The 22,470-nt window shown below is 40.6% G+C and overlaps 3 protein-coding genes across 6 annotated transcripts; 2 read left to right on the top strand and 1 right to left on the bottom strand.

The window, feature by feature from the left end:
* The first annotated feature begins 231 nt into the window (after nt 1–231).
* Nucleotides 232–3,330, top strand: LOC110990543 (BTB/POZ domain-containing protein KCTD6-like). 2 transcript variants are annotated; one of them, XM_087145768.1, is made up of 2 exons: nt 232–1,325; nt 1,650–3,330. In XM_087145768.1, the coding sequence occupies exon 2, from the start codon at nt 1,674–1,676 to the stop codon at nt 2,358–2,360; it is 687 nt and encodes a 228-aa protein (XP_087001894.1). In that variant the 5' UTR covers nt 232–1,325; nt 1,650–1,673; the 3' UTR covers nt 2,361–3,330. The 2 variants fall into 2 exon arrangements, with proteins under 2 accessions (XP_087001894.1, XP_022111285.2); XM_022255593.2 differs by having other exon boundaries at nt 1,647–3,330.
* A 4,971-nt stretch (nt 3,331–8,301) lies between these two features.
* On the bottom strand, nt 8,302–10,121 carry LOC110990541 (BTB/POZ domain-containing protein KCTD6-like). The gene has a single exon (XM_022255589.2). The coding sequence runs from the start codon at nt 10,119–10,121 to the stop codon at nt 9,423–9,425; it is 699 nt and encodes a 232-aa protein (XP_022111281.2). The 3' UTR covers nt 8,302–9,422.
* A 185-nt stretch (nt 10,122–10,306) lies between these two features.
* Nucleotides 10,307–21,925, top strand: LOC110990540 (NLR family CARD domain-containing protein 4-like). Of its 3 annotated transcripts, none has more exons than XM_022255586.2 (9): nt 10,307–10,447; nt 11,246–11,332; nt 11,987–12,253; nt 13,488–13,604; nt 13,816–14,073; nt 14,436–14,546; nt 14,945–15,010; nt 16,146–16,412; nt 17,363–21,925. In XM_022255586.2, the coding sequence occupies exons 2-9, from the start codon at nt 11,251–11,253 to the stop codon at nt 20,278–20,280; spliced, it is 4,086 nt and encodes a 1,361-aa protein (XP_022111278.2). In that variant the 5' UTR covers nt 10,307–10,447; nt 11,246–11,250; the 3' UTR covers nt 20,281–21,925. The 3 variants fall into 3 exon arrangements, with proteins under 3 accessions (XP_022111278.2, XP_087001884.1, XP_022111279.2); XM_087145758.1 differs by having other exon boundaries at nt 11,246–11,347; XM_022255587.2 differs by lacking the exon at nt 10,307–10,447 and having other exon boundaries at nt 11,273–11,408.
* Nucleotides 21,926–22,470: the final 545 nt, after the last annotated feature.

Raw genomic sequence — 22,470 nt, 5'->3', positions numbered from 1 at the left:
CCATCGGCATGCTGGTCTGAGTTGCCGATTTACATGTACAATCACGTTAAATTCCAATTATGAAAATAAAATGTACCGACTGTGGCGATGCAAAATAAGTGGATGAAGTTTGGATAATTTTATGCGTCTGTGTCTATAGCAAGTTCAGTTAACTGGTAAGGGCGCCCGCTGGAAGCAAAATGTTAGTAAATGTGAGGGTTCAAAGGTGAATGAGGGAGAAGGCATATGGAGGGAGGACAAAAGTAGTGTTGGGGTTTTTTTTTGGGGGGGGTAGGCTCTTGAAACATTCCTCTCTGAGTAGCAACAGAGGACCAAACGTCAATGGATACAAAGTTTGCAAAAAGAGGGGACAGATCGTTTGCTCCTTATTAGCCTAGTAAGTACATGTAAAACCTGGACGTGCGCTGATCCGGACAGCACGTGTACACAAAACTGCGCGCGTCCCCAGCCGTGACTTCTTCCTTTACAAAAATATGTGAAGCGCATTTACCCATCCCATCCCATACAGTGCCCTGTATCGGCGATAGGTGACGAGCGAATGACCAACAAAGGAAGCCCATGAATAAGCTGATGACGGTACATTGAAGTTTTATTTAATCGCATCTTGCCGATGGCATTGAGACGACAGCAAGTTATCTGGAGGAATTGGGCCTAAATATATTCCTTCAGCATACTGACTCGTCGAGTTCTTTTGTCAAATAATCCGAAATTTCACACAACTTCCGAGTTCAGTCATACTCCTGAGTGCCATACTTGTGCCTGATTCCTTTTTTAGAGCAAATAAAATTATCTGTAAATATGGAGATGAAGAAAACAACCTCGTTAATTCTTTTACATTTTCAAAGGATGTATGTATGAACTGAGATAATTCTATGAATGATCACAAACACATAGGCCTACACGTAAAAGATACTGACTTGCAATTTAAACCAAAAGTGAAAATTAAATTTTAAAAATGGAATAGGCCTAATATATAATTTATGTGTGAACCAAGGACAAGTGTTTTATGAAATGTTGCTCTGGTGATGATGCCTGCTTGAAGACGGTCTTCAGTGCGTTGCTCTGGTGATGATGCCTGCTTGAAGACGGTTTTCAGTGCGTCACGGTGGAAAACTCATGTTTGAGTTTATTGTCTGTATACTTATACGAGCTTCATGCTTCAACCAAGAAGTTTGTTTATCTAAATGCATCATGTTTTTTCTCATTTGTGCAGTCGGCATGATGTGGCTGCGGACTTTTAACACGGCGGCAAAGGGGCACATTTACTCTACAGAAGTTCCCAGAAGTCCGACCGGGGGAATCCGAAAAATTGTAACATTTATACGGTAGGCTTCAGCAATTGAGCATGGATTTTCCAGTTTTGAATTGATTTTCATATATTGTTACCAGACATTTGTTTATCGTGTCAAACTTTATCAAGAGTACAAGCTGAAGTTCTGATAAGCAAAATTGTAAATTGTGTTTCTGATATGATAACACTGCAAAAAAAAAAAAATCCAACTGAAAATTGACCTTTGATTTATAACCAAGATCGAGTTATATTATTTTTTACGCAGTAAAGCTACAACCTCCCCTTACATCGTGGTACAAACACAGCTGGACGTGCGCTGAACTGATGGTCTAGTTTTAATTTACGTTATTTACAGCAGAAGCAGGCCAGAAGAACAAACAGTATGGAAGACACAGTTAAGCTTGATGTTGGCGGTTATTCCTTTACCACAACTCGTGCTACCCTGACTCGCTACCCGGACTCGCTGCTGGGCGTCATGTTTACCAGCAGTCAGGATATCCGCGCGCATCCTAATGATGACGACGAAGTTTACGTCATCGACGGAGACGGGCCCATCTTCCGCCACGTCCTGAATTTCCTTAGGCGGGGTAAGTTGGCTCTCCCGGAGAACTTCATGGAGTGGGACCTGCTGATCTCTGAAGCGGACTTCTATCAACTGAAAGAGTTGACGGACGCGGCGAGAGCGCTGATGGCGGGGAAAGACAGCCTGGAGTTCCTGGAAATCACCGTCCGTGGAAATCACTTCATTTACACTGGTACTCGCAATACCCTAGAGCAAATACCGCTTCTTTTGCAGTTTCTTGGCAGGCACGACAGTTTGAAAGACGGGTTTCCACTCAGGCGCAGTGATATCTTAAATAAAGTCAGCGAGAATGGTCGGTACGGTGTCTCGCTGGGAAAACAGGGCTGCGACTGTCCAAATATTTCACAGACTCGCATGGAAGTGTTCCGACAGATGTCAGAACTGGGATTCCATTTGAAGGCGGCGCCTAGTGCATCGTCTGATCCGAATAACAGCATCCAGGAGTTGACATGGACATTTACCCGAAAGTCCCATGGTAGATACTAGGAGAGCTGTTTCAACTTCAGACTTTGGAACCAAAATGGCTATTCATTATGTGTACAGTGTGCATCGTGCAGCTGTTGTGTGCTATTGTCTATGTGCACTGACACATAATTATGCACCATTTTGGTTCCAACGATTGAGACACTCATGTCGCAACTCTCTCTATAACAGCTTTGGATACCAGTGATAGTTTCTGATGTATAACTGCCTCATTTGATTCTCAACATTATAGAGTAAAAAATCCCTCTTGTACTTCGAATTTTGTTTAAACTGCTGCACAGTGTTCCGATTGCGCCAATTAACAAATAACATAATTATGCAAGTGTGGAAATAATAATAATCGAGCTCTTCAAAGTAAACCATACAAGCAAAATATTTGCATTTTGTAAACCAAAGATGCGCTAGCTCATGAAGTTATATTAATTTGATGGTCTAATCCGAGAGTAACGTGAATGAAGTCTGTCCCATGTGACACGAGGCGGTTGGGGACATGTCCAATTCTCATTTGGTGATTTATTTATACAGTAACACTCAGACGTAGATCGGTCAAAAATAAAATGAGATTATGACTTCGAATAAGACCACTTATACCCTGCAGTATGGGAAAAAATTATTCGTCTTGGGATATGTATAAAAATGTATACATGTTTCGTCCTTTGTGCATTTTCTTTATACCAATTTTGTACACCTGGTGACAATGCTAACATAATGATTTTGTTTGATAAGCGTCACGACAGTATATTAACGTTGCTATTGTGATATTCGTCTTTGAGAGATGTTTACTACTTTGTTGGTAATTTGGCATGGTTTATAAAGTAATGCCATGGAAAGCAATTTAAACAAGATAAAGTAAAAATCCTTTGTTTACTAATTGAAACGAAAAAAAAATGAATACATGTACATTCAATCACTTAAGGTGATTAAACCTGCGCCTCTAATTTTATCCATTGACTTAGAATAAAAAAAGAGAAACAATGACGAAGGTTTGGCGTGACGTTTTGATATGCTGGATTTGTTCTGCGCTGACACTCCTGACATTTTGAAATGCTTCTTTAATTGTTAGAAGGCGATCCGGGAGAAGAGTGTAGCGAATAGATCAATTTGCTTCAATGCAGTGCATCATTGTTTGCGGTGTTAGCAGTCTGAGGTGTTGGGCATTTTAGGTGTCTTTTGACTGAAGTCACCTGCATGCCCAATCCAGCTGCAAGCTGATTGGAAAATGGCCTCTTCCCGGCAAACACAATTAATCCGCCCATTCATCCTGTTTTGGAGCATTTTGTGGTGCAAGGGCTTGACAAAACAAAAGTAGAATCGAGAATGAACAGCACAGTGAGCTGGCGTCGCTGATTCGGCGATATTACCCCGTTAATTTTGTCCTAATCACCATTTTTCACCAGCAAGTAAAAGTCTCGTCAAATGGTGACATGATTCAAGATTCTTTTTTTCTTGGTGACCATCTTTGGTAACATCTCCTTTATAAACACCATGAGGTTAGAGCTTATGCAATAGAAATGAACGGACGAGAATGGTGAAATAGCTTTAAAAGAATGTTCCTGTGCATTTTGGTGATATGTGCTTCTCCTAACCAACCAAATACACACAAAAACCATACGAAATACCTGTACGGGGAAAATTCACCTGGCATTCAAGTTAATGCGCAACCAGGCCCACTTTGCACAATGTGATTCTCCACACACTACTGCCAGTCTGGACACAATACTTGTAGCGATGGTAGTTATTCAATGAATGCATGAAAAGACTCCCAGTTTCTAATTCTTTTTTTATTCATTTTTGCCCAAACTTTCTAAATTCCAACGAATGAAATTTCATTCTTTCTATTTCTTTTCGACTGAAAATAAGGACTTAGACGAATTGCAGGAAGATTCTCTCTGTCAGATCGAGATGTAACTCGAGTTATGTGTTGGAAGAGGTTCTTTTCAAACTATTTCAGTCTGAATTTAGAAGAAAATATATATTTTCATGCTACGAAATATAGTCCCCAGTTTCATTCCTTCAAACAAAAAACAACTGTAGGCCTATTCTTTGCTGCTTGATATACTAGAGAACATTTAATGAAAGCGTTTTCCTACGGTTTAGTGTAAGGTGTGGATAAGGACCTGAAATTACTAGCGTGGAAAGACAAAGTTGAGTTGAAGAAACAACACTGTCACAATGATAATTGGGTCTAGAGTATTTTATTCAAGAAAACACGGACTAATATCGCGGGAAGTCAGCGAGGAAGACTAAGCTGAAGAAGGAGGGAAGACTGGGGGAAAGACTGACGATGGAATATTTTGAGCGTGGTTATATATGTGACCCACTCTGTGAAAATGAGTCTTAAGTTGCCAGAGTCACGTTGGAGTAAAAGGTTCATTAGAATAATTTTGCGCAGTGTAAACCAATAGGGACCCCCAGCTTTGTTCACCATGGAACATCCACTTTCATAAGGATGCCAGTCTGATTGATACATCAAAACAAAATACTCAATTTGCTCTTTCCAATCAAAACTCAAAAAGTGGCTCTGGCTACTTAAGACTCACTTTCACAGAGTGGGTCACATATAGAGTGGGGTGCAAGCTGGGTGGTGTAACTTCTTGAATCTGTGGTCAACTCTGTGGTCGTAGAATTGCTGACTGCGTGCATTGAGGAGTGGAAGTATTACTTGGAAATTTCAGCATGGATAAACTAGAAATTCTCAAACCATAATCAAAATGAAAAATTAATTGAAGTAACTGTTTGCAAATCTGGCGAGAGAATAGAGAAACTTATGTTAATACAATGCATAAAATGGAGATTCAGAAGTCGTTTATATACTGAATACAAGGTAGAAATGCAATAATTTGAAATAAAAAGTGAAACATAAAATCTTAGCTGGAAAGCACTTAAATGTTAACTGTCAAACTTGTACTACACAAATTCAAAAGAAAAACAAACAAATAAGATAAACATTAAGTAAAGACTATACATACAGAAAATAAACAGGAAGTGAAGGTTGTTGAATCAATCATTGATCAGGAACAGATCAATGTGAACACTGCATAAAAGGAAAACAACTTTACGGTAACAATAAGAGTCCTTGGTAAAACCAAGACAATTTGGGCAAGAAATTCGTGTGCGTGTACCCCACCCGGCCCCCAAAAGGGAAAAAACGGCGTGTCATTCACATAATACTATGAAAGAGTTCGGACATGTATAGACAGGTGTATCGACGTGGTCAGGGTACTTGCCCATATTGATGCACGCTCATTTAAAAATACTTCAGAGAAGCTGTCAGGGAGAGCATTTAATGTTGATGACCAAATGTTGTTTGGGTGTTTGAATGTGTACTTTTGCTTGTGATGCACTATTGTAGCGTTTAATCCTCTGTCTTTACGCAGCAACATTCTGTGCAATGAGGTTACTGATCTACTTTGTATGAACGACTAAAAGCAATATCTCTGAAATGGCCGAGTGGTTAAGCTCGCGGTTATCAGATCGTTATCCGGCGGGTTCGAATCCCAGAGGTGGCTTTTTATTTTCCCAACGCTTGCTCCCGGTCAGTAGCTATAAGGAGCTCTAATTCACCCCGTCAAATACCAGCAGTACCTTAGCCTAACGGGTAAGCTCTTCGGCTGGGACTGTCCGCGAAGTCCAGGTGAGCACCTTAGTACAGGTTCGAGACGTATGGCCGACTCGGCGGCCAGGGCTTAGGGGCCTGTCTCGTTCCTCCCTTGCATGGTCGCTCAAACCCTTTTGGGGTTAAATGGATGGGCAGGGAGGAAGTGCGGTGGGCCGGGACCCCGAGACCCAGAAGAGTCCTATATGGAAGCCGGTAACTGCGATTCCTTGCGAATTTCAGGAGTCCGTGCGCCTGAATGCTTGGTCAACACCGCATAACTTTTGGATTTTTCCCTCACCATTTTTTTTTTATTTCCCTCGGGGCAGAACCCACAAGGTAATTTTCTAGGTATGAATATAGTGACTGATGCTGATTTATTTTCACTTTTAATCTTAATTTCCTTAATTTCGACGAGGAAACCGTCCCGACAGTGTTTGGGTCTATTTCTTCTCAGTGATCTCAGTATAAAAAGCTGTGTAGGCGCGCAGTGAATGTTACTAATGAATCAACAGTAACAGATCTAGGGCTGGCATTGTCGGGCTGCACTCGACTCCCTATGGGCCTGCTATGCCATGAATGCGGGTGAAGGAGCACTATGTTGTGGTTTTCAATCTTGAATTTTCTGTTGTCCATTTTCAAAGACTCACTGGAGCCAAAATGTACACTGTACAAAAAAGTGTACATTGTACAAATTGTATATTGTTCCAAAGCTAAACACTAGGGCGAAAACACGGAATAACAAAAATATCTCGAAGTTCCATGGGTTTTGACGGAATGTCCCATGTTGTTTCTTGGTTGTGTGGAAATTGCCGTATATATGCGTTTACGTATGGGTACGACTCTTCGATTCCGTGGTTAGGTGATGACGATTCCAGACAAATTATACATTGTTTGGAAGCTGAGTAGGTGGACTATAACCTGAAATAACCTACAAATCCGCAACTTCACGGGTTTACAGAAAACGTCGGACATACAGCTATGTTTGGGTGGTGTTTCTTGTGCAGAAATTGCCGTATTTTCTTGTCAGCCGGGCATAAGTGTTTATATTTCTGACGTAAAATCCGTAAAGAAATTACGAATTCCGACAAATTGCACTATTCGAAATTGAATAGTTGAGTTACAAGAAGATAACAGGCTTCAACCTGCAGCTTTCATTCTTTTGGAGAAAGTGTCGGATATCCAGCGATGTTTTGGTGGTATTTCTTTAGTGTGTACGAATTGCCGTGTGTGTGTGCTTATCAGATAGGCAATTCTAGTCCACGGACTCAGCTTGGATTGGACTTGGATTATTACGAACTCAACTACACCACTGACGTGATGTAGTATTGAATATCATATGAGCATTAACCTCGCTTTTACGGTAGTCCTCCGAGAGATACTTGGAATAATGCGTGCTTACTACATCAAGTGTTCTCGTTTCAATTAAACCGAGGATATTTTATTGAAATCATACATGACAGCATTGGCGTGGTCTCTCGTGATTTACACTCAGTCTGGGAAAACATTGTTAAACAAACTGAATTTGGGGCATTTCAGTGAAACATTCTAAAGCGCATTGCTACATTGCAGGCTACGAATACTGCTAAAACTGGCAGAATTATAATTCTCTAATGAGTATGTAATGGATTACTACGTTCTACACATTTCTGGACTCTCAAAAAGGCGTAATCCTCAAAGATCTTTGCAGAAATCAAAAGTCCACCTTTTGTGAAGGGTGAGTGCTTGAGGTGTCTGAAAATAATGGATACCATTCTGTTATGATTCTATATTGTTAAGCTCATTCCTCGCTTTACAGTTGCAATAACCAATTTAACGACATCTTTACTCTGCTAGGCACGTTTCTGCCCGAGGTTGAGGTTTGCAGTCTCGTGGCATCCAGTCCCTATTCACCCCAGTTGTTACACAAAAAAAATGAAAATAAAAAAGATCAAACAGGGCAACAGTATTTGCACACATCAAAATGATTTCTTCTACAAGTTTCACATGATGCAAGACTGTATGTGTGGTGTCCTTCAGCTGTGAAATTTAATGGATCGCTTTTGTCGATACTGATACATATGCAACGTTTCGATAATATCACGATTTGAGATGTGTTCCAAGACAACAGTTTTCTTCCACGCAAAGGTAGAGGTTAGTTGTCCGTCAAAGAAGCCGGGGTAATGGTTGGAAAACATGTTTGGAACATACATCGAGGAAATAGAAGGGTTTTAAGTATTACTTAAAGAAAACTGCGACAACTGTTCAGCTTTTTTGTCATTATTTACCAAGGTGTTTCTTTTCACCTCGTTTTACGGGTGCTTCTTAATTCAATATCAACTGTAATAATAAAAAGACAAGCTAAGAAACTTACATCCACGAAGTTTATTGGAATGTTTCTTTTGCTTTTTAAGGAGTAGGGAGTGAATGCCAAAAATCAATTAGTTTGTTCCAATGTGTTATCGACTAAAGATCTACATAGTGATTCTAGTTTATAATTCTTGATTAATAATATGTCTAGTTTATGGACAAGATATACTTTCTAATTTTGTGATTAATCAATGCTGTTTATTTAGTCAGGTAGCAAAGAACATGAGCCTGAATGACTGTTTGAAATAGTACATGGCTTGTTTGCAAGAATGATTTGCCTTCCCACAAAATTGAAGACTTGTCCTTCAGCAATCACTCGTTTTTTGTCAAGATATTTGGTGCTTTGTTTCCTGTCATTAAAAATAATGTGCGATTGCAAAAAATCTTTCAATTAGTATGAACAACTAAAAATGTAGAAAATCACTTTAATACCTAGCACAATATACATACTAGCACCTCAACTACCTTCACACAACCTTGTAACAGCTATATTTTCCTTGATTAATTAAAACTGTCAAAGAACAAAGAAATTGACTAGAGTGGGATCTGAACCTGCGACCCCTGGAACACTGTACCAGTGCTCTACCGATGAACAATCTATAGCAAGGAGCCATTAAATCTGAAACGCCTGTGGCCAGGGATCACACCCCAATGCACTGTATTCGCGGCGTCCCCAATTTCAGTCTTTTCCCCAACGTAGTGTATTTATTTGAAAACGTTAAATTCAAAGAACCAGACTATATTCTACGATTTCATTCCGACCTCCAAATCACCTGGTACCATCCCATTACGGGTTTTTAATTTATACTGTACGTTCAGGAATAAGACTGAAATTGGAAACGCCGCGACGGTCTATCAGAAGGTACAACCTTGGAAGTGGCGAACAGGGATCACTCTTTTGAACATGTATTATGTAAAAACTGCCAGACTCCTTTTACTGCTGCTTAAAATACGGAAGCAAATGTTTGTTATTAAATCCTCGTAAGTTTCAATTGTAAACATTTGGCTACATTTCTTTCCTGAAAACACATCTACCGAGCTCGAGAATTCTGTCCCACGTGGCTTTGTGACAGGTGTGTTCTGAGAACTGCCTCTTGATTCAGCGTGGAACAACCTAAAGACTAAAGATATTTGAATTTGGAAAATGTCCACTTGAATTCTTTCGCACCGTAAGGAGACGTAGTGTAGGAACGTCTTTTCATCTTGAACCCGTGTCCAGTAGTTATTTCACGGAATATCGATCCCTTTCGACGTTCAAATTCAGCTTGAAAATCACTCCCACTACCAGGTCTCGCTTGAATTGTGTAGGTCGTTTTTGGCATTCGTCCGTCGCTTCGATAATGTTCTGAAATATTTGATACCAGTATATCACGCTCTAAGAGCAACTCTGTCAGATCACGTGAACTTTTCAAATAGTTCTCGCTTCCAATATATTTGTAACTCAGGTTTTCACAAACAGATATCTCAATGAACTCAAAATTCTCCTCGATGGCGTCTTCCGGTATGAATCTCCGATACTTTTCGGCCTTCACTGCCTCAGACAAAGCCTCAAGCTGGTAGAAGTCGGCCTCGGATTCCAGCAGATCCCACTCCTGGAAGTCCTTTGGAAGAATTAGCCTGCCTCGCCGAAGGAAGTTCAGGATGTGTCGAAAGACTGGCCCGTCCCCGTCGATGACAAAGGCCCCGTTTGCGTCACGCCGGGACGGGTCGAGTTCACCGCTGAACATGGCGCCCAGCATGGAATCCGGGTAGCGGGTCACTGTCAGCAGGGTTGTAGCGTACAGGCAGCCGCCAACATTGAGACTCACAATGCCATCCATGCCTGTGCTTCTCTCCAGACGAAATGTCCGACTGATTCAGTTGATGAAGATCATGTGGACTTTTACTGTCACTGTATAAGAATGCCCTGCATGTGAACAACGAATTACATGTGCAGTATTTCCAATCCTGAGGATCATGCAATATTCTACGGAAGCAACGAGGGGGCACTGAAATGAACAAAAATCAACTATAGTTTGTACCGTACTGCACTCACTGGTGTTACTGACAAAATGTGGATTTTGTGAGAGTTTTCCGACCCTATTAGCCTTTGTAATTCACACTAAACGTGATCATGCACCTTTCGCCATTGCTGGGATAAACTAAGGTAAGTAGCTTTCGTATATTTCTTCTATGGGCCTAGTTCTAGAATGGCTCTAGGCATGAATGTGCGGAGCGGGGTAGGCTACTAGTGCTGGTGCTATGTCAAACGGGCCATCTCTTAATACATGAAGCCCAATGTACAACCAAACATGCATTGCTTGATCGAGAAGTTTTGTCAGTACGTTGATTTTCGATCAGTAATGTGGTTATATTCAATACACATGCAATTTGCGTGCATGTGTATTATTGAAAAAAGTTTGAGTGGTTTGCATGGGTCACACGATCTGAAACCGGGTCGTTTGCAAATTTGTCGGTGTAGAAATTTCGAAACATGGACGTGTGTGAACTTTGGAACTATTGCTCTCCCGTTATATAGGATCGTTGTAGAAGTAAATATATATTTGCACCTGGTACAAAATCGAGATATACATGTACAGGCAACTTGTTCATCGTCTGCAGTCCACAAAAACACTGACCACCGGTCAAGTGATGAAATATTGACTTTGGCAAATCTCATTACCATTGACCGTCTGGGATAAAATGTTCGTGACGTTTCTTTTGCATTTGTTGTGGCGACACGTTGCCATATTATCTCTAAGCAAGATGTATTTAGGATTACACAGGGTATAGGCAATGTGGATGGGAACATATTCCTTAGAAACTGCAAACGATTTCCTCATTTACTTTCCAATGCTTGAAATTCAAACTGTGATACGGAAGTCAGGTCGTCTGAAGATTTGTGAGAAAATACCCCCACTCCCCTGGAAATTTTTTTTTATCTTTGCTCTCTCTTTTCGTCCAGTCACAATGGCTGAATGGAACGGGGGAGAGAGAAGGCGCCAGGGGAGAAAGGAACAAACGCCCCACGGTGACACCCTCCAAGAAGCAGGTGCGTTGGAGGCTGGTGGGTAACGTGTAGAGGATATGTTGCTTTTGAAAACCGACTGGTTTACAGAAGAGACAGCGTAAGTTTAAATGCTGCTGTGTGTCACCATTACGTCGAATTGACAAAAACCCATATAGGGAGGGGCCTACCCCTTCAGCCAACGTTAAGTTGGGTAGGTATATAGGAAAGCAGGCACGTGACACACTTGAGTAATTTGACAAACTGGTCTGTTCTCTTTTTTTTTTACTAAGAATTAAGACAAGCTGCTGTATACTGAGTAAACGTGTACTCCTGTATCCTTTGAGAAGTAAGTGCAAATGCACTGCATTCAGACGAGGTGACAAGTAATCATTTTTAGGAAAGCCCAAAGCTCCCGGACGCGTATGAAACATAATGACACTTCGATGTGAATAAAGACCGTTTGCAAATCTGATGCGTGTTTACCATCTTCTAATCAGGCTTTACCTCAATTAGCATGATATACTGGGAAGGTGTACAGCCGAAAATTATAAAATACGAGAAACCCCTGTGGCATCAAGATGAACTTCGGGCGAATTACATTGCGAATGTCCGACTTGGGCGTAATTTAGCAATGATGATATAACACATAGGCGAAATGTTCGTGTGACAAAAGTATTTTTCCAAACCATTTTGCAGACGGAATATCCAGGGAAACACTACAAATGATAGCTTGGAAACTCCGCAGCAGAGCGCCAGTGAGGTTGGCTGAAAGTCTTGGCTGCGACAAAGAAGAAATTGCAAAATTCCGGGCGTTTGGCAGGATACTGGAGACAAAGGAAAAAGTAGACCTATTCTTCTCCTTGCTCCTTAGCTGGAGAGACAGGCAGCCTGGAAATCACGTGGATAGACTATGCACAGTCCTGAAGAAAATTGGGAGTGGGCATCTAATGAAGGAATTGCGAGGTAATAAATCTTCATAAAGCATTGTGTGTATAGGGCTATCAGAATTACACCATTGTCGAAATGCAAAGCAGTTTTTGTTTTGGTTTAAAACCAAACCAAACTCGTTCTTGGATTCGTCTGTGCCCCCCACTCACATTTCGGCTTCGATACAGACAGTCATTTTGTCTAAATTCAATCGCAACTGTTAAAATGCAAATGTGAGACGGTACTTTATTTATTTGGATATCCTTCCCCGACACACTTTCATTGGTAATAAAGGGTGAGAATATGCAATGTCATTAAGGAAATTATTATCTTTGTAGCCTGTGACTGCCATTTATGTTACAGCCTACTTTAATGCAGTCTCGTTGTCTTGTTATTGCTTGTGACTGTAACATTGATGAATGCAATAACTTACTCTTTGCAACAAGCCAATGGAAAGTAAATTTCTATGTGAATTTTTGCATGGACAATAATAAACTTGAATTTTGAATCTTTAATCTTGTTTATATGTGTTTTTTTTTTCTGGGAGCTAGAAAGATTTCCAAATTTACAGTTCAGGGTAGAATGAAATATGCCTTTACAACCCTGACCTGCAGTTCTGATGGAAACAGACTTGTCCATTAAACACCCGTGGTCGTTTGACCTCTCACAGCTGTAATTTATGTCGGGCATCCAGCAACATGCCCTGGTGGCACGTGTTAATGTCTCACATGAGCAGTAGGAGGGGCGAACTGCATCAGTCTTTTTGGGGTGATCAGTAGGCTAAAGCATGCATAATTACGTAGCTTTTAAGGTAGCGCATGAACTTTAAAAATGCCCTTTTAAAATTTAAATCACACCACTTTTTGCTAAGAAATGGAGATCATATCATCTACCGTAAGGCCGGTTATTACCCAAAAAAAGAAGAAAAAAAAAAGAAAGAAACTTGCAAAAATCAAGTTGGCTGAATTAGTTGGCAGAATCACTTTATCCACAAATATTTCTCTTAAGCTACGCAGCTGTTTGTACGTGGTAAAAATGATTTAACCTCTGGGCAATGGAAGCCCAACAGTGTAGAAAGTTAACAGTTTCACATTCTTTGCTTAAATGAAGCCTTTTTAAAAATTTTCTTGAACAGTTTACTTAGAGGTTATGCTCAATAAGAATTACAAGCAAGCTTCCTTCTGTTTACATTTCTCGTAAATACAAAACAACGATGCCGATGTAGGTGCAATTCTGGTGTAATACAGGGTCTCACTTTTTTATTATGCAGAACACGAGGCTAGCGTCCAGGCATCAAACCAGCCTGGTCATATGTCTGCAGATGAAAAATTGAAGAATGAAGCAGGTGCACCACAAGAACAAACAACATTGGATGCAACGACACCAGGTGATCCATAATTTCTGTTTCCAAATATTGTTTATAATAGTTACAAATAATGTCTACATTGTGAGAATGAGACTTTAAGATATATGCCACACGTTTTCTTTCTCTCCGAAAGGTACATTGTTATGAACAGTTTTTCAATATCTTTTCTGTGAAACATGAATCACAAATAAGGATATTTTATTTTACCTAAGCTTCCTTTGGTCTGTTTCAGAGGTAGAGCTGTCCCAACGCACACTAAGCAAAATAGCCCAGAGACTCCACTACGCATCGCTACAGGGGTTGGCTGAAAACCTTGGCTTATCCGGGGAAAATATCGATTTCTGCAAAAGTGATGTGCTGAAAACCGATTCAGCCAAAATTGTCTTCATGCTGTTCTACTGGAAAGAAGTGCATCGCCTCAATCAAGTAGAAAGCCTCGGGGAGGCGCTGGAAAAGATTGGCAGGAGGGATCTCGCTATTGAGTTACACGGTAAATCTGTGCACAGTCATGTTTTTTTTTTTTTGTATTTGATTTTAATAGAAAACCAAGAATCAGATTCTAGCTGTTAACCAGATATCCCCAAATGTGTGGGTATGCTGACAACAGCATGAGCAGGGAATGAATTGTAATATGCAGGTGTACGTGGTGAAGGGTTGGTGTTAGACATTGCCTTAAAGACATTTCCCTTGAAAGAACTTAATGCAGCCAGTATAGTTGGTTAATGATCTAAGATTGAGGGGCTCGGCTGCTTACTTGATGTCAGACAATTTCACTTGAAAATATAAATCATAAGCCATTCTTGTTTAAGTTGATATTTGTTCATCAAGTTACCCTATATGTCATTGTTGCAGGAATTTCGCAAAAAGATCAACATTTTCCGATAACCCTGGAAAAAACTTTGGAGAATCAAACAGACACCTCAGACAAACAAGCCAGTAACGATGCTGCAGCAGAAACATTGGGTAAAATAGTTTGCATTAGAATACTTTTTCGCAGTGTGTGATGAAAGGGACGTCGTACTTCCCAATAATGGCCTACCAAAGTGGAAAAACCCCTCACTGCATTATATTCAAATAGGACACTAATGCCACAGTTTGTATTTGGCGTAAGACCATTTCCTTGATATAAATCTTCGTTTATAAAACAAAAATAATCTAACTTTGCGTCATTTCAATGAAAAATGTTTTATAAGATACCTATTTCCTATTCAATACCTATTTAATTGTGAAATAGAAACATCTCTATTTCGGAATAAATGCCAATTCTTCACGCCATATCGCTGCCCTCGAGTCCATCCTTTTTACCAGATGATACATTCTCATGAGTATTCCTACCTCTTGTGCCATCGGATTGACTGTAGGCTCCGAGGAGACATCGGACCAGTCCGGCCAGCTAACCACATCACGTTCTGTGGGAAGCATAGAAGGTATCTTTTTTCAAAGAAAGGCCTTTTCATATAACATTTAACTTGCTAGCATGTGTTTTGAATTAGAAGGGTTTATTTCTTAAACGAGATGCATCATGTGCACAACGTGCACTTTTCCACACTTATGAAAACGTTGAAGAATTTAAGCAGCGCACCCTGGGTCCAAAAACGTCATTGTAACTTTCCTGAAGCATTAATGTTGTGTTTTGCTGACTTGAAGCACTATAGAAACTGCAGATAAATGTTAGAGTTGGAATTTGAAATGTCACTTATTGCGTTGTGACATTTCGTTGTGACATTTCATTTAAACCCTCTCTGTTCCTGGCAGTCAAGTACTGCCGAGAGGAAAATAATTCTTATGAAAGGAATGCATCGCAAGAACGTATAACTCAAGCAATACTTCTTCTGTTGATATACATCTCATCCCACCGTCCCGCCACCAACCGTCATTAAAAATAAATGATTTTCTCAGCAAAATGCTACCATACTACATTTGACAGCGTCATACGATGTGGTACATGTCACGCCATAATGGGCGGCTGTCCAACATCGTTAACCCACGTTTAAGACGTGGTAGTTTCCCTACCACAAAACAAGCTTTAAAGCTACTAATGTTGACATGAAATAATCAGTGTAAACCGTCTTAGAGATACTTTTCTCAGTGTATTTTCAGCGTGTATTTTGTGGTAACACGAGTGTTATTCGTTCCTACTTTACAGCTGGTAATGCAACTTTTTTCTTATAACAGAAATGCATTGCCTTTCAAAAACGTGCACCCTATAATCCTTAACGTCTTGTTGGAATTGAAAACAAATACATGTGTTTTATAGACATAATTCCTTGCGGACGAGCCAAATATTTCAGTGTACTATGCTCACTCCTGTTGGCTTCATTAATTTTTCTCTGTATAGACAACAGCTACCAGATTAAATGCACAGATCCTTTGGGGAGTTTTTGGTATGCTGTACCCACAACATTGTTCTGAACGTACTGCATGCCATTCGTATGATTAAGATACTATGTCATTGTTTAACACGTTTACCCGCTCCAGTATGGGGGGGGGGTTACTTCTGTACAATTTGAATAGATATTTTCCGTCTGTTGTATTTCCTTTGTTTGTTCGTATTTCTTGCAGAGGAGCTTACGGATAACACGCTGTATACAATATCCCAGAACTTCGACCCAAGGAAATTAACCGGGCTGGCCGCGAAACTTGGCCTTGAAAATGTCACAGTGCTGCAGCTTCAAGCTGATTTTCCGAACAATGTGGTAGAACAAACCTACCGCCTCCTCATCGACTGGAAACAAAGGCAACCAGCTGGCGTTAACAAGTCCCAGGCTCTATATGATGCTCTGGCATCAGAGACTATTGGAATGAGAAATCTTGCCGCCTTACTACAAGGTATTGGTAGAGTGAATGCAGGTTTGGTTTTGTGTAAAAGTAACTTGTGTGAATTGAAGTCGTAATGGATATGTCACTGCTTTATGAGGTGCTGAATTGGAAACGTGGTACACAAAGAATTGGACGAGTTAACAATGTCCGTGTGCATCTCGAGGGAGGTTGCGTAAGGGGTTGACAAATGAAATAACAAAAGAAAAAAAAATAAAAGAAAGGAGACAAAGAAAAGGTGGACGGGAGATGACTGTCAGAATTTGTGTAAAAACCTCGAAATTAATGCCTTTTCTATACACCGATGATAAATGCCTCTTGGAGAAAATCCTGACCACGACCACAACCGTATTTTTTCATGTTACACCAAAACACAGCATACTTTAGGTACAAGTCTCTGGTTCACGAGGGTCCTTATGGCCCGCAAAGTTTACGTTCCTTTTAACAAGGAGACTGAAGTCACACCCCACAATTTGAGTCTCTTCCATCAGGAAAAGTCAAATCAATTAGAGATTTTTTTTTACTTTTTATGGCACTTTTAAAGAAATAAAAGCTGGTAATATCCAGAGCTTTGAAATCTGTCGGCCTGTAGGTGACCAAGTATTCTGTAGTGTGTCACATTTTCTGCATCTTTACTGAGGTTCGGCACGAAACATGACGTCACATGACGAAACTCAGTCATGAGGCTAAACTACGATTTTCGGAAATGGAGGATAAAATTTGTGTTTCTCAGGGGTAAAAAAAATCATTTACCAACTGATTCAACCCTGCTGGCAGCTTCGCGTTAATAAGTTGCTTCTGATGAGGAACAGGTTCTCTTACCTTTTACAATAAAAATTGGGGGGAAAAATCGGGAATCGTTACTTTTAAACTAATCACCAAACTTCTCGTTTTTTCTTCATTATTTGTATTTTCTTTTTGTAAGCAAAACTGATGCTTGCTATCTTTTTTTCCTTTTCTAGGGACCAAAGGACTCATATCGGACCGTCGTGTCAGTGATGCCGGTGAAACCTGTGCGGCTGCGCTAGAGGATTACTACAAAGATTCGTGTAGCCATGTCAGCCTGCTCCCGTGGGTACATGATGACATGAAACACATTACTGATATTCACACGAGACCACGGCTAACTCTAGGTGCTAAGGGTGCAACGAGACTAAAGGAGACCAGTCTGGCAGCTGAGAGTTTCAGTGGTACCATTTTGGAATCGTACGAGGAAATATTCCTCGAGAAAACAAAAGAAGATAATCATGTTTTGGTAGCAGTTATAAACGGCTTACACGGTACGGGGAAGACAACACTTTTCCACAAAATGGCATACGACTGGGCCTGTGGCAAGGCACTAAAAAGGTTTAAACTTCTTATCTTGTTGAAAATGTCAGCGCTTGAGCAAAGCTCTGATCTCATTGAGGCTATGTTTGGTCAATTGTTAGACGAGGAGACCAGCATACAGAAAGATGCCTTGAAAGAGTACGTTAGAAACCCGGGCAACGTCAGCAAAGTTCTCATTCTGCTAGACGGCTTTGATGAGTTCATGACCACCAACCTCGAAAGATCCTCTTTTGGGTCCGTCCTGAAGATCCTGAAGCGAAAAGTGTTCAGAGGTTGTACCGTGCTCGTTTCAACACGACCCTCTCACTTCAACAAGCTACTAACACACGAATTGGTTCGTGAGCCATTCACGCATGTCAGAATCTTGGGGTTCAGTGACGATGACGTTGTGGAATATGTTAACAAGTTTTTCAGGCCGGAGGAGAAAGGCTTCTTGGGGCTTGATGGAAGGAAGAGTAATAAGCCTATCCAGGTGGCTGGTGGAGCTGCCCAAGCTGAAGGGATTTTGAACAAGATTCGGTCTTCTGGCGTCTTGTTCCACCTAGCAAGGACGCCAATGCTGCTACTGTTCATGTGTTTGCTGTGGAGAGAGGAGAAGACTCTCCCGGAAACACTGTCAGGCTTGTTTGGAGATGCAATGTATTTCATCTTCAATGCGAAAGGGGTGCCAGAGGAAGAAATGTCCGATATTGTTATTGGAATTGGTGAGGCCGGCTTAAAGCATGGCTTTCTGTCTCAAAATCAAGATACCTTTGTCAAAAAAAGTGACTTTAAGCAACCGAATATGCTTGATAAAGCTTTGGAGGTGGGTATTTTGACCAAACAGAAAGTTCTTCAGCGATTGCGTACTCAAAACATCATACAGTTCATTCACCCGACTTTCCAGGAATTCTCTGCTGCTAAGTACTTGCAGAGTTTGTTGAAAGTAGACATTAAAACATTTCGAACGACTCTCTATGAAGTCATTTCGAGAGATGCGGTAGGTTTTGAGTACCTTCTACGCTTCTGTTGTGGTGACAACCAGGATTGCACGGTTGAAGTACTGAAGCAGTTCGTCGAGATATTTCTGGATGACCTATCACTGTACTCGACGCTTGGTCAGTTGGCCCTCCATTGTTATTTTGAGGGTCGGTCCAAGTTTCTCCCTCCAAAGGAATTCACTGATGCATTCATAACTACAGACATAGTCTTCGACGGCCGTGACTGGGATGATAGTGACCTCTTCATCTCATTGGCCTACTTCCTGAAGCGGGTTGCAGAGCATGACAAGGAACATGGCACTAGGCACCTTGCAAAGATACAAAAACTGGTCCTTATAAACTGCAAATTGACAAATTTTGATGAAGATTTAGCTTTCGCGATGACCGCAATGACAAATCTTCGGTCCGTGGAGTTAGAGAGTTGTTCATTGACAGGTAAGGCCGTGGCACTTGTCACACGCTCACTCAAGAGCGCAGCAAATTTAGCGGAACTTGATTTTGCCTCAAACGGACACCTGGGTGGCACGGCGACGACCTGGAACATCTATTTCAAGCAGTTGTCCCACATTCAGAAGTTGGACTTGAGTGGCTGCTCATTAAGAGGGGATGGTGCTGTACATGTTCTTGAAGCATTGAGTGAACTCAGTCTGGTCGAATTAAACCTTGCCAACAATGACCTTGGAGGTGCCGCAGATCGGTGGTCAAAACACTTGAAGCAGCTTGAGAAGCTGAAGAAGCTCGACTTGTGTAACTGCTCCTTGAAAGCACGGGACATGAGAGATATACTTGAAAGTCTTCAAGATCTTACTGAGTTCCTGGAACTGAACATCTCTCGTAACAGCTACCTATCGGGAATTTCTTGTTTTGTTCAAGCTTCGTTAAGGTCAAGAACAAGGCAGAAAGAAGTCGATCCAGGATTTGACCAGGAAGGCCCTGCACCATGGTGGTGTATGTACCTAACTAAGTTGCAAAGAATGGAAATCCTTGACATGAGTGACAGCGTCTTGACAGATTTGGACGTCAAGAATGTGTGCCACGCACTGAGTGATCTGCCCAACTTTGTCGAATGGAATCTCTCTAGTAACTCTCTCTTGGGCGGCCATGCTGATAAATTTGCCATTCATCTCCAACTGCTTCAGCACATTCGGAAATTGCATTTGAAGAAATGCTTCTTGAAAGGGCAAGATATCAATAGCATCGTGGAGTCGTTAAGCTGCCTACCCAGCTTGATAGAATTAAATCTCTCTCGCAACGGATTGGGCGATTCCCCAGTTTGGTGCCAGCAATTGAAGATGTTAACAAACCTCAAGAAGCTTAGCTTAAAGGGCTGTTCTCTGGAAGGGGAGCACGTAAGACAGACTGCCGAATCACTCAGATATCTGCCAAACTTGATTGCACTGAATCTGTCTTCCAATGACCTACGTGATACAGCGGCTTCATGGGCAGTTTACTTGAAGGGGTTGATACATCTTCAAACGTTGAAACTGAAATTCTGTAACTTGTTGCAGAAAGACATGAGATGCATCAAGGAGACACTCGAGAGAAACGGATTAGCCATTGAATACTATTAAATTCTCCCCATCCGTATTCGGTTGGCTTTCCATTTTCCAGGAGGCTGTGAATATAGAAAGTGTGATAAATCGTCTCTGAACTTAACTATATTTCGATCCTCTTTTGTAATCATAGTCTCATGTCAGTTGTTGCAGAGGAAAATTATGACATATCAAATCGGACGTACGTAAGGCATGCACAAGAATCAGTCTGGAAGTATTCTAATGAGTAACGGTCAGCAGTGAATGATCTCACCGTACCCGATCCGACTACCCACTACTACTTATGACCCCCAGCTGAGTATGTCTCTGAGTTTATTCTTTGCTTCTCGTATAGAAAGAATCCGTAGTCATCTGCCAGGTCGCTAATTGCCTGAATGCATACTGCCGGTCAGTATTTCCTTCAACACTGCTTTAGTGCACTATTCTTCTTACGGTCAGAGTCAGGATACGCGCCTTGTGTCTACCGTTAAGTACACTGTAGACACAGATATTACGCTTCAAAATCTGGATTGCTCCTGAAAAATAGCTTAAAAGCACTCGGCGTAATCGAACAATGACGGGCAAAAACTAAACAGAGAGTGTGTCTTAAAATCGCCCGCACCTGTCGCTGCAAATACGTCAGAGCTGTAGAAGTGCTGTTACTATTTAATCTTTCATTTGTCAAGATTTGTTCTAATTTTGTTTTGGTAATGGATATTTTCCTTCTCAATACCAAAATAACAAAGGGCTCTTAGCCAAATGACATCTGTGAAATCTCTAAAGGCGAAGAAAATATCAACATCAGCTTCCAAACTGTGTCTCATGTGTTAGTTGTTATATATCGTTATTTTGCGATATTTATACAGATGCTTAAAATGTTTACTTACAATACTTGTGAATATTCTTTGTTGATTCCAAGTAATTGTCGTAAATATAACGATTGTCAGCTGTCAGTGTAAAGAGGGTTTGTGATTTTGGTCTTTGTAATATTTTCCAATACATGAAAGGAAAAGGGTTTGTGGGAGTATCAGTTTGTAGAAAAATATCACCAACGGTGGATTTAAGTAGTTATTAGATGTGCAGTTTGAACGGCAATTTTTGGTAGTCTTTAATATGCCCTGACTTCAGTTATGCAAAAAAATACCAGGGAAATATCCACGTTGGTTACATCATTGTTCACACAGTTGAAGCAGATTTCCAAAGGCACACTTTGCAACTTTGATGTTGCTCAAGCCGAAATTGCTGTTTCTGAAATTTACTGATTAGAGGAAAACTAGAACAATCCAAACACGTGATCTGATTGGGAGTATGTGGATCTTCCAATACTCTTCATGTATTGAAGTTTACGGCATTGTTCTTTTCATGAAACAATGCTTTGCAGGGACTTTGACGCAAACGCACCGTTTTTTTTTAGATGTTTCAATGTTTGGCCAATGTTACGATATAATTATTTAGCACCAAAGCAAAACATAAACCAAACACTTATCACATACAGTGTTGCCTCAGTATTAAATGCACCCAATATCTACCATGTATAGAATCGTTTGGGTTTCATCAAAGATTGTTTTTAATTTGCAAGAATCAAGAAAGCCGAGTAGGCCTAAGTGTGTTTTCTGAATGAGTCTGTAACGAAAAAGATTTTTGTTTTCAAAATAGAAAACAATAAAACAGGAAATGTACATCACGCCTTTAAAGCTCGGCTATATTCTTATTAGCATTTTCTCATTTCTTTTTACAATAAGCTATTCTTTCGGAACAAAGTATATTTTAACTATTTAATAAAAAATTACATCCTGTCAGAAATGCATTTAAAATATTCTGATCATACTGTTACTAGTAGAAAAACACTTCTAGATTCCGTGTAGTTTTTGATACATATCTCTAACCTAACTTTATAGCAAGCGCATAGCAGATCGATTATCTCGAGGTCAATGTGCCAAATGTTCAGGGTGCGTAATGTCATTGGTTGTTGAATGAAGGAGTAGCATTTGCATACAATTGGTACATATTAGATGCAGGTTTTATTGGAATACTGGACTGACTTATTTGCTTACACATCGGGTCTGTTGACATGAATACATGCGTCGGTGAAATGGGGGGGGGGTACAACTAAACTCGCAAACGTGGAGAATCGTATAAATGTATGGTTTGTTATTACCCAGTCGTTAATTACAAGCTTCTTGCGGTCACAGAGTGTTTATCGACATTATATGAATGTGCAATTACCCT

This window comes from Acanthaster planci, linkage group LG14 (assembly GCF_054643075.1).
Source record: "Acanthaster planci isolate LZ-2023a linkage group LG14, COTS_SCS, whole genome shotgun sequence".
NCBI classification, from domain to species: Eukaryota; Metazoa; Echinodermata; class Asteroidea; order Valvatida; family Acanthasteridae; genus Acanthaster; species Acanthaster planci.
This window is presented reverse-complemented; position numbering and strand designations above follow the sequence as displayed.

What these genes read in the sequence shown, in the direction of transcription:
- LOC110990543 (XM_087145768.1), top strand. Translation starts at nt 1,674, where the DNA reads ATGGAAGACACAGTTAAGCTTGATGTTGGCGGTTATTCCTTTACCACA.
- LOC110990541 (XM_022255589.2), bottom strand. Translation starts at nt 10,121, where the DNA reads ATGGATGGCATTGTGAGTCTCAATGTTGGCGGCTGCCTGTACGCTACA.
- LOC110990540 (XM_087145758.1), top strand. Translation starts at nt 11,251, where the DNA reads ATGGCTGAATGGAACGGGGGAGAGAGAAGGCGCCAGGGGAGAAAGGAA. An exon ending in ATTGGATGCAACGACACCAG is followed by an intron (nt 13,605 to 13,815) that starts GTGATCCATAAT and finishes GGTCTGTTTCAG; the next exon opens with AGGTAGAGCTGTCCCAACGC. An exon ending in TCTTGCCGCCTTACTACAAG is followed by an intron (nt 16,413 to 17,362) that starts GTATTGGTAGAG and finishes TTCCTTTTCTAG; the next exon opens with GGACCAAAGGACTCATATCG.